Below are 16,662 nucleotides of genomic sequence, written 5' to 3' on the forward strand. Positions count from 1 at the left end.
CTTTAGAGTGCAAGTTACAATCAAACATAGTGCAATACCTTTAAAGTGCAAATATACTTGTGGAAACATACAATTATAAAACAATTCAAATCCCAAAGTCTAAAATGGAATGACATAGCTCCCCTTTTGTTATGTATCATTATCCCCCCCCCTTCAATATACCGAGGGAAGAAACCCCAAAACTGCTCAAATGTAACAATTTGATTGTTCCTCTTGGCATATGTATATTCAAATTGATGTATCTTGTTCATTTTAGTTTTACAGTGGCCAAATGATAGACAGTGTTCCAGAATTGTAAAATGAGTGATCTAGCAACTGAGACAGCTAAAAAGAAAACGTTTTACCCAGATCTCGCAAAGCCTCATTATTTGCCAGCACCCCAAAAAGAACCTCTAATAAATCTAGTTCCACCCTTTTAAATAATTGTTGAGCTATAAACATAAATAAGAAGCTTGGCAGGTAAAGAAAATGTGTGCCTAATCTCCCAGTGCCATCGTTATTCATCTGAAACACTTAAGAAATTGGGAAAGCATATTTCTTTTAATTGTGTGGCATAGTAAAGTACCCATCTTGAAAAAAAGTTAATTTTTTTTAATATTAGCTGCTCTAAACAGTTTGTATCCAAAAGCAGAAATATCCAACCACTGAATTTGAGAGATAGGACACCCAGTAACTAATGCTACCTTTAAAAGATACTTTGGGATATAATTCTGCTGAGTTTTCTGATGCCAAACTTTATACCAACTCTCTACTTTCATCAAATTAGATTAAGCAGCCTTTTGCTTTATATTACGGTGCTTTATGTATAAGATTTGTATATATTTAGATTTTATCTGGTGCGTTAGTTTGTTTAGTTAGTTTTTTAGTTGCACAGGTAATTCGTTGACACTATGATTTAATTAGTTTGATTACATTAAAAGAAATTAAGCTCCAGTGAGAAATTGTGGTTTTCGCTTGAATAGTTGTGTCTTTATTTTTTCCTTCTGGATTCCTCCTTTGTTGTAGTCCCCCATGTGGGGGCATAAATAAAAAAATAAAAAACAGGTTAGGGTTCTTTTGGGGGGCGATTGCGCCCCCCCAGAATAAAAAAAATATATATATATTTTTAAAAACATAGAAAACAAAATGGCGTGGTCGGCCCTCGAACACGGGCCAAACCCTGGGGCTATAAATCATTATAGTTTTCCCTGGTAGAAAATGATGGGGTCCGCCCTTATGCTGACCCCTATGGGGCCATTTTGTTTTTTTATAAGTGTGTTTTTTTTTTATACATGTGTGCTTTGCCAAGGGAAAGCACACATGTAAAAGTGGTGTAGAGAGTCAGTCTCTCTCTCTCTCTCTCTCTCTCTCTCTTATATATATATATATATATATATATATATATATATATATATATATGAGACAAATCTATATAGATATGTGTGTGTGTGTGTATATATATATATATATATATATATATATATATATATATAGATATATTTTTTTTTTGATGTGTTGTCTTCCGTGAGCCACAATTGGCCCCCCAGGGAAACTACACATATAAAAGTGATATATATATATATATATATATATATACATAAATATATATATACATATATATATATATATATATATATATATATATATAGATAGATCTGTCTTTTGTCTAGTGGCAGTTTTGATGCCATAAAGTAGCGCAGATGGTTTATTGTCCTTCTGCAAAGGATATACATCCATATGTATTTAGCTGAGTGGATTAGTAAAGGCAAGCATTACCTGCGCTTTAAAACAAATTAAATGTATGTGCGAGGGGGACTATGGAGGTATGAAGGGCACTTTTACTGGGTGGTACTGAGGGAATTAAAAGAGGTGGTCATGGGAGGCAGAGCACCAAAAATGACTGTCGCACTGGGTGCCACCAGCACTGTTTTATTTTTTTCAGTCTGTTCTGTTCTGTCTGTTTTTTTTTTTTCCAGTGTCTTCAGAGAATCTGCCGAATCGGAGAAGAAGCGAAGGTAAGTTGACGACATTTCCTATTGGACACATCACACACACCCACGAGCAATTTTGTGACTATCTGCCTTCTACGTAGTCTGGTACTTTAGAGGGACAGTTTAGCCAGTACCAGAGATGGCGTCTCGTTGGATAACTGCTACTCAAGCCCTAACTCGGGTTTTAGAGGACAGCTCTGATGTAGTATCAGAAACTGAGACAGCAGATACTGAGACAGCATCTAAGTGAGAGGACAATGGGGCAGAATCTGGGAGTGATATTTCAGTCGGAGGAGTCCCATCCGACGACACCTCTTCCAGTGATTCTGAAGGAGACGATGACGACAGCAGTGCTGTCCCTTCGCAAGCACAGTCTGTGCAGCGGGACAACATCAGGTTAGCCGAACCCAGAGAGCAGGTGCATGCGGCCACAAGCACAGAGAGAGTGCTCTCTTGGCAGCCCCCCTGTTTAGTTCACCCCCAAATTCCACCTTTTACTGGTGACACTGGATGTAAAGTCAATACAGCTAACTTTTTGCTAGTCGACTACGTCCATCTATGTTTGGATGTTGACTTCCTTCATGAAATTGTGCAGCAAACAAATTTGTGTGCAGACCAATTTCTGAGGGAGCGTGGAGGCACTCTAGGGCCCTGTTCTAGGGCACGCCAGTGGACTCCCACTTCACTGGCAGAGTTGAAGATATTTTTGGGCCTTACGCTCAAAATGGGGTTAGTGCAGAAACCCACCTTGCAGTCCTACTGGATGACTTGCATGGTTTGGGTAACCCCATCTTCGCACCATACATGAGCAGAGATCGTTTTTTGCTACTGCAGCACATGCGGCATTTCAATGACAATTCTGCTGCATTCCCCGGGACCATCCAGACCATGACAGGTTGTTCAAAATTCGGCCTGTCGTGGAACATTTGTCTGCCAGGTTTCCAGAGATTTATACTCCTGGAAAGAATATAGCAGTCGATGAGTCCTTGATCCTGTACAAAGGACAGCTGCTTTTCAGACAGTACATTGCGAGCAAAAGAGCTTGCTATGGCATAAAGCTGTCCATGCTGTGTGAGAGCTCTTCTGGCTATGTGTACAGCTTGAGAGTGTGTACAGGGAAGGACTCTACCCTAAACCCTGTAGGTTACACTCCCATCATTAGGGGGTCACAGGTAAGATTGTATGGGAACTTGTCCAGCCACTTCTTCACAAGGGTTATAACCTTTTTGTTGACAATTTTTATACAGGAGTAGGGCTGTTCAGTGAGCTCTACAAAGCTGGCACTGTGGCCTGCAGTACAGTTCATTGTAACCGCAAAGGATTCCAGCAGGAGCTTGTTTGCAAGAAGCTCCAGAAATCCCAGAGTACTGCATTGCGTTCCAACGAACTGCTCGCAGTAAAGTTCTTGGATAGGCGTGATGTATACGTGATCACTACAATTCATGATGAGAGCACTTCCCCATCACAGTTTGACCGAAGTCCACAAGCCCATCTGTATACCTGATTACAATAAGTACATGGGCGGAGTGGACAAGAAAGACCAGGTTCTTCAACCATACAATGCGTGTCGTAAAACTCGCATTTGGTACAAGAAACTGTTTACCCGCCTGAACCAGACGGCAACATATGCGTATGTTGTTTACCGTCAGACAACCACAGGAAAACTCATGACTTTCCTTGATTTCAAGATGTCTGTAATTGAAAGCCTCACTGCTGTTACAGAAGCAGTAGCAGCCTCCACCTCATATGTTGTGGAGGATGTGGCAAGGCTGCAGGAGCGACACTTTGCTGATCGCATTCCTAAAACACCCAAAAAGGATCGTCCAGGTCGTCGCTGTAAAGTGTGCTTGAAGCATGGAAAGCGGCAGGAGACTCGGTATTACTGTCCCCAGTGCCCATCATAACCAGGCCTCTGTGTCCCTACTTGCTTTACGCTGTATCATACTAAAGCAAAGTTCTGGGAAATCGACTGAGGTGGAGCTGCGGTTGGGTAATCCTTTCAGTGGCAGTGCATGGATACTGAACGTCCATGGGCCACTGCTTCGTTAGCCAAGGAGCCACAGAATTTTACTTCATCTACTTCAGGAAATCATAAACTTCCTTATGGCATGCTTGAGACCTAAACCACCGTCAGAACGTGGTAGGTGTTCTGTGCAATTAACGTGCATTATAGTCCGCATATATGCCACATTCACACGGAGTACCCTGTGTGGCAGAATGTTAAAAGCATGACTGAATTTTGAAGTGCTTGTTAGGTAACGTAGGTATACTACACAAGGACCACCATGATTGCCAACGAGAACCAGAGTAAGTGTAATAGGTCAAACAAATGTCCTGTCGGACATATTCTCCAACATTTCTACTTGTTTGAAATTGTGCAAACTCAATTTGTAGCTTCACTTTCAACAAAAGGAGAAGTGTTGGTGAATGAATTTGACATTTTACTTTAGAGAGCTTAGGATTTCTTCACCAGCATGTCTGCCTTAGTTCCAACGGTAGATATGCTCGCTCATTTTGAGTAATAGGCCTCCCAAGGCATGCTTGGACACCGCCAACTTGCATCCACAAACTAGTATAGGTTCACTTGGCAATTATACAGGATTAGTCAGGACTCTGATGAGAACAGAGACATGAATGGGTAAGGAAAGCTTATGGTAGCTGTGCTTTCAGTGATTTTGCACAGGTAGAAGGCAGATAGTAAAGGTAGTACAGATGTACATCATCTACACCTATGGATTCAAACCCATTGGTTCCATCCCAGCACTGAAGGACAATGACATGTATAGGTCAATGTATGACCTGCTTTTCATGTTCATCCTCCATCAGAACTTGGTAGATGTTCCGTTTGCTGTATGATAAGTGCATTACAGTCACAGCACTGCACATGTTGTTGTCTGGGACATATGCTACGTTCTCATGGACTCCCCTGTGTGCCAAACACTACCCTTTTACATAGCCTATGACCTTCTCTTTAGGGAACATCACGAGAATTCCTCAGCATGTCTCCCTTAGTTTCAAAGGTAGATATGCTCACTCAGTTCGAGGAATCGCTTTGTACGGCATACTCAGACACCCCCCAACTTGCATCCACAAACTGGAAGGAGTTGGATTTAGCACAGTGAGTGCGTTCAAGGCGCATGAAAAACATGTCTTCCTGAGCCTCGGGTGGCTGACATGGGAGTCATTAGTAAAGGTTTGTTACGCATGCATTCGGTAATGTTAAGGAAGAAGGAGGCTGTTACTTGACAGGTGGTAAAATGTAGTCAAACTTATTCTGTTCGGTGGTGTGTGAATGTGATGGGCCCTTGTCTGGCAGAGGTAAGTTAATGTGAGTGCAGTGATTGGTAGGATTGGGCCCGTGGCCGGTGGTATGAGAGGGTTGTTTGTTGTGCGTGAATGGCGTGTGAATGGACCATAAACAGGTTGGTGCCTGGACGTGGCTTTATGGCCCACCTTCAGAAGGCTTGGTTTCAATATTCAGATACTTTGATAAGTATTCATGCTTTGAAACCATAATTTCTGGAAGTGCTCAAACCAACCAGTGTGAGGGGTGGGTTATCTTTAACAAACTAGTACCAGGGGAGTCCAAGGGTGCAGGACTTGCGTGGCTCTCACCAGTTTTCCTTCACCCAGAAATCACAAAATTTGTTTAAAAACACTTTTGCCTTGCATTTCAATGAGCAGAAGTCCAGGGATATGCAGACAGCCACAACTTTTCTACCACTCGGTGTTCCACTAAGTCTCCAGCGAAAAACTGCCTCACTTTAGTGAGTGGGCAAGTGACCACAACAGGGAAGTACCCAAAATAGATTGTGGAGACATCAAAATTACCTACCACAAAACAGCCTCGTTTTGTAAGACAGTCACCTGAGTATTTGGTCTTGGGCTCGGCGGCCATACAGGGAAACCTACCAAACCCAGTCATTTCTGAAAACTAGACAGCCAAGGCAGTCCATGGAAGTGTGGCATGTTTGGATTTCACAAAGTTTTCTTACCCAGAATACCCTGCAAAAGTGAAATATTGATTAAAAGCACTATTTTTCCTTTCTTTTTCATCACAGAAACTACAGGAATGTGCAGGGATCCTCAAAATTTGTACCACCCAGTGTTTCTCCACTTGTCCTGATAAAAAACACAACACCACTTGTGTGCCTGCGCTTACTGCCTGCATCGGGACTGGATCACTCCAGGGTTAACAGTAGCCATCATGTAAGGACTACCATTGACCCTTGTGTGAACCATTCTTGTTGCGGGCACTAGCCTACCCACAAAAGAGAGGTACCATTTTTTTTTTTTATCGGGAGACAACTGGATAGGAGGACATTTGTGGCTCTTCTCAGATTCCAGAACTTTCTGTCACTGAAATTTGATGAAAAAGTGTTTTTTTTGCCAAATTTTGAGGTTTGCAAAGGATTCTGGGTAACAGAACTTGGTAAGAGCCCCATAATTCACCTCATCTTGGATTCCCCTAGGTGTCTAGTTTTCATAAATGCACAGGTTTGGTAGGTTTCCCTAGGTGGCGGCTGAGCTAGAGGACAAAATCCACAGGTAGGTACTTTGAAAATGTGATGTGTCCACGTTGTGTTTTGGGGCATTTATTGTCACGGGCACTAGGCCTACCCACACAAGTGAGGTACCATTTTTGTTGGGAGATTTGGGGGAACGCTGGGTAGGAGGAAATTTGTGGCTCCTCTCAGATTCCAGAACTTTCTGTCACCGAAATGTGAGGAAAAAGTTTTGTTTTTTTTGGCCAAATTTTGAGGTTTGCAAAGGATTGTGAGAAACCGAACTTGGTGAGAGTCCCACAAGTCACCCCATCTTGGATTACCCTAGGTGTCTAGTTTTCAAATATGCACAGGTTTGGTAGGCTTCCCTACGTGCCGGCCGAGCTAGGGGCCAAAATCCACAGCTAGCCCTTTTTCCCATTTTTTTAAAAAACAACATTTTTACTGTATTTTGGCTAATTTCTTGGTCTCCTCCAGGGGAACCCACAAACTCTGGGTACCTTTAGCATCCCTAGGATGTTGGAAAAAAATGACGCAAACTTGGTGTGGATAGCTTATATGGACAAAAAGTTATGAACGCGTAAGTGCAAACTACCCCAAATAGCCAAAAAAGGGCTCAGCACGGGGGGGTGAATAGGCCCATCAGCTAAGATGTTAAACTCATTAAACCTATCAAGGGCTCTTTGAATATTAGCTTTATCTGCTTCCAAGTACAAGATAATATAATCTGCAAAAAGTTTTACTTGAGACATGCCCAATACTGGAGGTAGAATAGAATGATCGTTTTGTATCGTAATAGCCAAAGCTTAGCTAAAAAAAGGTAAATAAAACCGGAGAGAGGGAGCACCCCTCACACGTGCCATGTGAGCTATGAACTCAAACTGCATCTCTTAAATCAATGCTAATCATAGCTACTGCACCTGAATACAGAGTCTTCAGCAGATCAATAAATAGCTCAGTAAGGCTAAACTTTCGCAAAATCTGGAACAGGGCTGCCCAACTGATCAGGTCAAAGGCCTTTTCTGCATCTACCATAATTATGGCCGCTCTGGTCTTGTAAATCAAGACTATGGCCTTGATCAAAAGCTGATGTTAACTACCATAAACCGATGAGGAAGAAAAACATTATGGTTGCCCTGGATACATTTCTGGGCCACAGGAGCTATTCAATTAGTTTCAATATTCATCAAAAGTATATAGTCTATATTAAGTAGACTAATAGGCCAATAAGAGTTATCCTTCTTTAAAAAAGCTCAAAATAATGGATTGAGCAAATGATTAAGAAATAGACCTGCCTGTAACTATCTCATTAAAAACGCTTATCAAGAAATCTTGAAACAACAAAGCAAATCGTTTAGATAGCTCAATAGGGATACTGTTGATTCCTGCTGCATTAGCATTGGCCGTGGAAGCGAGGGCCATCCAAAATTCTACCTCTGATGTTGAAAATATTAAGCTTTCCTGCTATTCTTTCAAAAGCTGAGACATAGGAACTGCATCAGAAAACGTCCCAAAGGCATTCTCTGATATCGTTGATGGAGCCTGATAAAGATTATCTGGACATCCTCACTATTCAAAGTATTTGAATTAGTTGTGGGATCCATTACATCTATTATTCGATTGACGCTGGCCCTTGATTTTACAGACCAGGTCAAGTCAAGACACAACCCACATGCTCACTCTCCTCATAAGCCCTCTGGAATGCAGTCCTCTCATTAACTATCCCTTCATTAAAAAAACTCACAGAGTTTAAGTTTGGCAAGTTTAATGACCCCCTATGATAGAGAGAAGATATCGTAAGACATAATAATCTGCTTCCCTATTTTTCCCTGCATTTCCTCGATCAATGCTCTACAGGTCATTAGTTTTGCTTTAAAAGTGATGACCTGGCCATGAAAGCAAGCCTCACAGGCTTCCCAAACAGCTAATAGGGAGGTCAAATTCACATTAATCCTTCAATCCTCCTCTATAAAAACACGCATATCAGTTTTCCAGTTTTCATCTAATAATAAGGCCCTATCAAAGTTCAATCTAGTTTCTCTAGACTTAACAGGCCTAGTTTGGCCTTGAAGAGAGACAATAGAATGAACTGAGAAATTATTCCCTATTATTTGTGAGCCAAGCCTATTAAATTGATTAGAATTAAAAAAAAATCAATTTGTGATGCAGATAAAATGTTTAGAAAAACTGTATTATCTCGAATCGAGATTTGCGGAGTGCTAAATGTTGCTTAAATCGATGCTGGTTTGTGTTGTAATTGTCTCTTATCCCTACGAGAAGCATCCGACAAGGGGTTCTGAAGTAGAATAAATCCCTCCCCTAACAATAATCATCCCCCTTACATCCATCAAAGCTGAATATATCTGTTTAAGAGACTCAGCCTTTTCTTCTATTGGGCCATAGTAATTAATGAAGTTAATATGTTGGGAATCTAAACATGCTACAACCCAAAGCCATCGACCCTGACCATCTCTCTTGATAGGCTCTATTATCCAAGTCAGGGATCTAGAGATAGCTTCCCCTCTGGATGCAAGCCCAGCGGATGAAAAAAGGCATGAGAAAACCCTGGGGGAATAGGTAACTTGGGAGTATTCGATCTCGGATATGTTTCTTGCCAAAAAATAAGACTAGGATTAAATGTCCTTTACCAGTTGAGTGGCCATATATTTGGTCCGTTACCAAGCCCATTTATACTGCAGAAGATCACCTTAAATGACCCTATCATTCTGGCTCACAAAAAGCAGAGATCCAAAACTGTCTGAGAAAAATATTGCATGCTATAAAATAGTACCACCATTTTTTTTTTTTATCAATAAGCCCCCCAGTACAACCAACACCAACCCTCCTCCTGATCCTGCACCTGACAGCACACCATCCACACACAAACACCAAACGTATCATCACCCCAAAACCAACAAAACCAAGGGCCTACAAGGTTGCTTTCTTTCATTGCACTCATACAAATAACTGTATAACAACGTGTTGTTCAGTTTTATGCATTAAGATTGTGTGCTTTTGGCTCATATGTTCATCTGTATACTTCTTTCTTATACTGCTCTCTAAGGTCTTTTAGCTGGAATGGTATATATTTATATGTAAGTAAGTGAAATCAATTCTCTACAGCATGGTCATTTTATTGCAAGACATCAAAAAGAGAACACCACACAGACTTTCTTATAAATTTACTTATTTCTCCTTACTTGTTTAAATGCCTGTAGAACTTCTGCTCTCTGGCTGAAATGTTTAAATAATAAATGAAGAGCCCCCGAAAGTAAAGGTGGGTAGTCATGCATTATAAGATGAATAAGAACTCTTAAAAACGTCCTGCCACCCTCATCATCAAGCTCCACTGGGTTCTTTTCTTTACTGAAAGACAAGAATGACAAAATCAGGAGACAGACATTAGAGTGTAAAATGTTATGATCCAGTGTACCAAAAGAATACATTTAATTGGACAAAACACATAGTTTTCATGTTCTCATTCATCCAGCATTCTGCTGCTGACATTAGATAGTACAGTGAAAATACCGCGCAAGAACAATGACAATCAACATATTATGACAGTGAATAGTTGATTACATCATAGTCTGCAACTTCCAATTAAGATCTTCACAACACGGGGCATGGTTTCCAGCATTGCAAACCTTGTTTCTGACCAGTCATCCACTTAAATAATTTTGTAAATATTGACATAAAGAAAAGAGATGACTAGCATGGCAGTGGCAATAACGTACTGATTTCTTTCAATGGTATTACCATTTTATAATTATGACTTCAAATGTCACTTAGTTTAGAAATTACATTATCATAATCTGGCAATCATAAGGTCACAAGCATTCTGAATATTACCTTTTTGAGTCCCACCCTAGTCCATATTGTACAAATGCAGGTGATCATATCCACTTTTTAAAATGTCACTCATGGAATTGCAAGAAACCAAGGCATGCAGTCTGGGGCACTTTAAGCCATGATGAAATGCAAATGTATGATTACTTATGAGCCATTTTCCTACTCCCATTGGAGACGAGAGGACTTAGAGATTCAAAATATCAATGTAAACAAATGCAGGGCTATATGGACTTTCATGGCGTTGCAATTACTGCCAGCGTGCATTAGTCAGCGTGTTTTTCACAACAAGCCCACCCCTTAGTAAACATCAACAATGTTGGGAAATGGTTGCTGGTTGCATCTCTCATTTGATTTCCCCAAGAATCTGACTCCTGTGGTACTGGGGCCACTAGTTCAGACTCTTTCGTGGATTTCTGTTGCTGGCACAAGCTTGCCTTGCTCTTGCCAGTGCCTGCCTTTGCTACACACAAATCTCATTCTTATGTTAACCATACCTATGCATAAGTCATACTCTGATTCAGTCTTATTCAATTCGGCGTTGTGGATGGCATACTCATGGGCCAGGTAGATGCATTCTTTAATCTACATCTACATTGAGGACATGCATGTAGTGCATGATGGAAACTCCTTGCTGAGCACACTGTACATTTGTTGACATACCACAGATGGACCTGATGAGTGGAGAAATGTTACTTATCTTTTCAGATCAAGCAGAGCATTCCCGTAATTCACAGAATGTTATCAAGTTAGTTAATGATTAAACATATGCTTGGCTTCTGCAAAAGGTAACCGGGTATCACATAGAATTTGACAGTGATCCCGTCTAAACTTTCTTTCATCGCTGTATGGAATAAACCCTTCTCAAAAAATCAGATTTTCTAGGCAATTTTCTTTCTGGTGAAAAAAGAGAACAAAGGTTGCATCCAGTAATAAATACTCACCAGTCAGTTCGGCATGTACACACATTTCAAGATGGCAGCAATTACAGACTGCGCTTTCACTTCCTGAAAGTTTGGGCTTTGTAATTTATCAATTAAAAAGTTTGCTCAGTCCAGTTCAATCTATGGAATGTCTGGTAATTTTAGGAAATCCAAGTTTCTGTAACACGTTACTAACAGAGTAATTTTCTCATTTATAGACATCTCACATTTCTTTGCATCACCTTGCTCAGGCAGTGGGTCTTGTAGCTTCATCAATTCAGACTTTCAGGTTTTGAGTTACTTAGACTCATTTCTTCGGACCAGAAAAGGATAGAAATGGCAAAGTGGTGCCTACACTACCTTTATGCCTGGAATGGAAGCTCAATTTTCAACTCCACATCGTATCTTATATTGGAGTCCTACATAAATTCATTACAGTGGGGTTCTCAGTGCAGCCAATTCTTGAATGCAGCACATGTTCTCAGAGCACGTCTGTTAGAAATGGGGTCTTTGGTTGACAGTCAGGTTACCCCCTGTTCAAGCAAGGACCCTCACTCTAGTCAGGGTAAAAGATAATCACCCTCAGCTAACACCTCCTTACCTCCTTGATAGCTTGGCAGAGCAGTAGGCTTAACTCCAGGGTGCTAGGTGTAAAGTATTTGTACCAACACACACAGTAACTTAATGAAAACACTACAAAATGACAACACCAGTTTAGAAAAATAGGAAATATTTATCTAAACAAAAGAAGACCAAAACGACAAAAATCCAACATACACAAGTCAAGTTATGAATTTTTAAAGATTAAACTCAAAAATAGAGCTTAGAAACAAAAATGCTTCGATGAGGTGTTAACACGGCGTTGTGACGGAGTCGTTCCCAACAAGCCGACAACAGAGGTGCCGGACACGGAGTCGTGTAGACCCCCAAGTACAGCACCTTTGGTGAAGAGTGAAAACAAGCTGATGCGCGAAGTCGGGGATCGCGGCGTCTGTGCGAAACGTTGAATCCGTGCACTTCGAGCGGCGTCGGTCACGACGTTCCAGCAAAGGTCACGGCGTTGGGTGCAGGCGGCGTCACCGGATTCAGCAGCGGTGTTGGTCCGAAGTTGTCCGAAGTCGATTTCCTTGGATTTCCACCAGCTTTCCTTTTAAGGGCCCACGGACTGGATAGGGCACCACGTGTCAGAGCAGGAGTCTCTCCAGAGACTCCAGGTGCTGGCAGAGAGAAGTCTTTGCTGTCCCTGAGACTTCAAACAACAGGAGGCAAGCTCTAAATCAAGCCCTTGGAGATTTCTTCACAAGATGGAAGGCACACAAAGTCCAGTCTTTGCCCTCTTACTCTGGCAGAGGCAGCAACTGCAGGAAAGCTCCACAAAGCACAGTCACAGGCAGGGCAGCACTTCTTCCTTAGCTATTCCGCTCTTCTCCGGGCAGAGGTTCCTCTTGGTTCCAGAAGTGTTTCTAAAGTCTGTGGTTTTGGGTGCCCTTCTTATACCCAATTTCTCCTTTGAAGTAGGCCTACTTCAAAGTAAAGTCTCTTTGGAATGTGAAATCCTGCCTTGCCCAGGCCAGGCCCCAGACACTCACCAGGGGGTTGGAGACTGCATTGTGTGAGGGCAGGCACAGCCCTTTCAGGTGTGAATGACCACTCCTACCCTCCCTCCTAGAACAGATGGCTCATCAGGATATGCAGGCTACACCCCAGCTCCCTTTGTGTCACTGTCTAGTGTGAGGTGCAACCAGCCCAGCTGTCAAACTGACCCAGACATGGAATCCACAAACAGGCAGAGTCACAGAAATGGTTTAAGCAAGAAAATGCTCACTTTTTAAAAGTGGCATTTTCAAACACACAATCTTAAAATCAACTTTACTAAAAGATGTATTTTTAAATTGTGAGCTCAGAGACCCCAAACACCACATGTCCATCCGCTCCCAAAGGGAATCTACACTTTAATCAGATTTAAAGGTAGCCCCCATGTTAACCTATGAGAGGGACAGGCCTTGCAACAGTGAAAAACGAATTTAGCAATATTTCGCTGTCAGGACATATAAAACACATTACTATATGCCCTACCTTAACCATACACTGCACCCTGCCCTTGGGGCTACCTAGGGCCTACCTTAGGGGTGTCTTATATGTAAGAAAAGGGAAGGTTTAGGCCTGGCAAGTGGGTACACTTCCCAAGTCGAATTTACAGTTAAAATTGCACACACAGACACTGCAGTGGCATATCTGAGACATGTTTACAGAGCTACTTATGTGGATGGCACAACCAGTGCTGCAGGCCCACTAGTAGCATTTGATTTACAGGCCCTGGGCACCTCTAGTGCACTGTACTGGGTACTTACTAATAAACCAAATATGCCAAACATGGATAAACCAATCACATACACATTTTGTGAAGGAGCACTTGCACTTTAGCACTGGTTAGCAGTGGTAAAGTGCCCAGAGTAACAAAAACAGTAAAATCAGAGTCCAGCACACATCAACAACCTGGGGAACAGAGGCAAAAAGTTAAGGGAGACCACGCCAAGGATGAAAAGTCTAACAACGTCTATGCACATAAATCATTTAGAGATTCTTACAGGCCCCTTTGTGATACAAATATTAATAAGAAACCATGTACCTGTTTTGCCTTTCTCAGGCACCACAATAGCAGTGAGATACATCTTTCAGCTGGGTGGCGAAGATGTCAAGGATTCTAGCCAATAATGTAAAACAGTTTTAGGAATACTGTTTTTCACCCCCATTTCTGAACTGGCAGAAAATATGCCAGGATCTCTAACGTCAACAGGTGATTCCTACTCCAGTCATCTAAGAGATTACAGCAATTGGAAACTCCCATTCTCTAGGCTTTCAACACATTCAAACAACCGGAGGACCACTTTCAATAGACCTTTTTGCTTATCGACTGAACAACTGACTACTCCAATTCTACAGCTGAAGACCAGATCCACCAGTGGTTTCTACAGATGCATTTAACGTTCCCTTCTTTTCTAATGATTTGCCTCTCGAACATCAGAGAGACAACTTCCTGATCATAATAACTCAATTTGGTCATGGTTTTACTCTATAAGGGAGTGAGTTACATCTCTTTGATCCTGGACAATACTTAATCATCTCCTGGAGGGCACCTTTCCTTTGTATGTGTCTCAGAAGTAATGAAATGTAATGTGAATAGGTATTTGCAAAGCACCCACTTCACATGAGGTTTATCGACATTGTAGATATTCTAGGCAGGAAAGTCGAATACTGCAGGGGAAAGAGCAGCAATTATCTAATTTTGCAAATAACCAGGATTAAAAAAGTTTCATGTGGTGCAATCCTGAGCTGCCATGGCAGGGAACTTTACATCCCTGCAGACCTCAAACGAACTCCTCGTCCTCCCACAGGAGTGAGGTTCACTTCAGAAACAACGGCTTTGAGGACAGAGTGGAAATACTGCAACACAGGAAGGTGGGTGGAGCACAAACCTACAAGAAAGGTTACACTTTAGATGTAGGAGGTGATTTCTGGGGGGAAAAAAACTTTAGCTGTTAGGTTAGGTGTACTTGCATATATGATGTGACCAAAGAACACTGCAAATGATGAAGGTGTATCTACTTCTAAATTATGGTGTTACTGACCATGACAAACCTTTGTAAACTTTGGATGAAATGTTAGATTGATAGGGATTTGTGGGTGAGTGAGATTACTGAAAAGTGTATGCTCTTCAGGGAACATCACAATTTATATTTTTATATTAATTAGGATGTACGTCTTTACAAAGTTTTCTGAGATCTATTCAAGTGAAGTTTCCAATTAACTTATCCTAAAGTTGCTTTTAGAATGTCAGGGAAGAGCAAAGGTCAGTGCTGGATCCTGTGATGACTGCTTGCACATTTGAGAAGTCCCATAAATTTAGTGTTTTGTACATGTCCTCACAAATTGTAATACTGGCACGGCGGAAAAGAAATACAGAGGCTGTCAGGTACAATTTAAAAAAAGAGGACAAACTATGGAGTATGAAAATAGCAATCACCAAAACTTGAGGGGGATAATTTCTCAGCTCCCCCTCAATTTCAGTGTACTGTTCTAATAAACAGCAGTCAAACTTACTAACAATTAGTGCTTCCTAGGTTTCCACAGAACACACTGGCCGAATCACAAACGTTTTTTTTTGTAAACAGATTTTTTTGAGAAGAATAAAAGTAAAAGAAGAAATACAAAGCAAAGTAGGTCGTAGTCCTACTTTAGGCATGAGAAAGTTACCAACCGCTGATCGTTTTCTTACAGAGCTTAAAACATAACAGCTAGGTGCATCACAATTCAACAACGAATTTCGCTTGCTGTTGTTTATACTGTCATTATTGCTATCCCGTTCATCAGTATTTTTTTTTCGGGCTGGTCTATTTTTCCCCACCAAGTTAGTAGGTATATGCTCATGGTGCGAAGAGACCATAATGCATCTATCAGTTAACACTGTGCCTATCTTTTTTAGGATTCTTGTTGCCCGACCTATTTGTTCCTACTCCACCCCTCCCCCTTAACTTGCCTCCTGCAGTAGTGATGTGTAATGTCCGTTCGTGTGTGGTCATACAAGCCAGGTGAGATATCCTAGTCTCATATCTCAGGGATCCGCTCTGTTTGTTTCGACTGCGGTTCGGTTTTGCCTCGGTGAGGGTATCATTTGTCAGGTGTATCGATCTGTGAGTGTCCCCTCCCACCAGGGGCCAGGTGTTCCCTCTGTAGCACTATGGTAATCTGTTCCCAAGCATCCTTCATCTCATGGGATCCCCTTCCCTGCTTTAGTTCAGTGTGCAGTGCCAATCCTTCGCTATCTACCCATTTCTTGAGTTCCCTTCTCCAGTCTCGGAGGTGTCAGTTCTTTGTCAGCTCTCTCTTGGCTATGATAAATGCTAGGTCTTGGAACCTACTAGTGGCCTTGTTTTTGGGCTTGTGGGGGAACCAATGCAGCAAGCATCTAGCGGGTGTGCATGCAATCTCAACCTCAATGATATTTGCCACCTCCGCTATCACTGTGTCCCAGTAGGACTCCAACCTGGGGCAAGACCACAGCATAGGGGCAAGACCACAGCATGTGGAGAAAGTCCGCTGCCTCTGTGCCGCACCGGGGGCAGCCCGCATCCCTTACTCCGAAATGATCTCGTAGTCTACGTGGGCCGTAAGCCCTATGGAGCACGTAAAACTGTATGAGCTGGAACCTAGCATTCCTGGATATTTTGGGCGTTCTTTCCAGGGTGTGATCCCAGTCCGAATCTGTTGTCTGAATCCCCAGATCGTGTTCCCACTTTTGTTTCAGGTCAATCAGGGGGGTTCCCTCTCCAGTCCCAACAATCCTGTAGAGTCTGGTTACTGCTTTATGTGTGCACCCTGTAGATAGCAAGTAGGTGCTGAGCCCGTAATGGGGGGGGG

General features: G+C 42.0%; 1 protein-coding gene across 5 annotated transcripts in view; it reads right to left on the minus strand.

Annotated features, from left to right (window-relative positions):
• ITPR2 (inositol 1,4,5-trisphosphate receptor type 2) overlaps positions 1-16,662 on the minus strand; it is a 1,367,642-nt gene that overhangs the window by 816,399 nt on the left and 534,581 nt on the right. For all 5 annotated transcript variants that reach the window (XM_069228605.1, XM_069228604.1, XM_069228603.1 and 2 more), the window contains one exon: positions 9,676-9,841. In XM_069228605.1, the coding sequence (XP_069084706.1) occupies positions 9,676-9,841 (166 nt within the window). The remainder of the gene's footprint in view (positions 1-9,675; positions 9,842-16,662) is intronic.

Source organism: Pleurodeles waltl, chromosome 4_1 (assembly GCF_031143425.1).
Source record: "Pleurodeles waltl isolate 20211129_DDA chromosome 4_1, aPleWal1.hap1.20221129, whole genome shotgun sequence".
Taxonomy (NCBI): Eukaryota; Metazoa; Chordata; class Amphibia; order Caudata; family Salamandridae; genus Pleurodeles; species Pleurodeles waltl.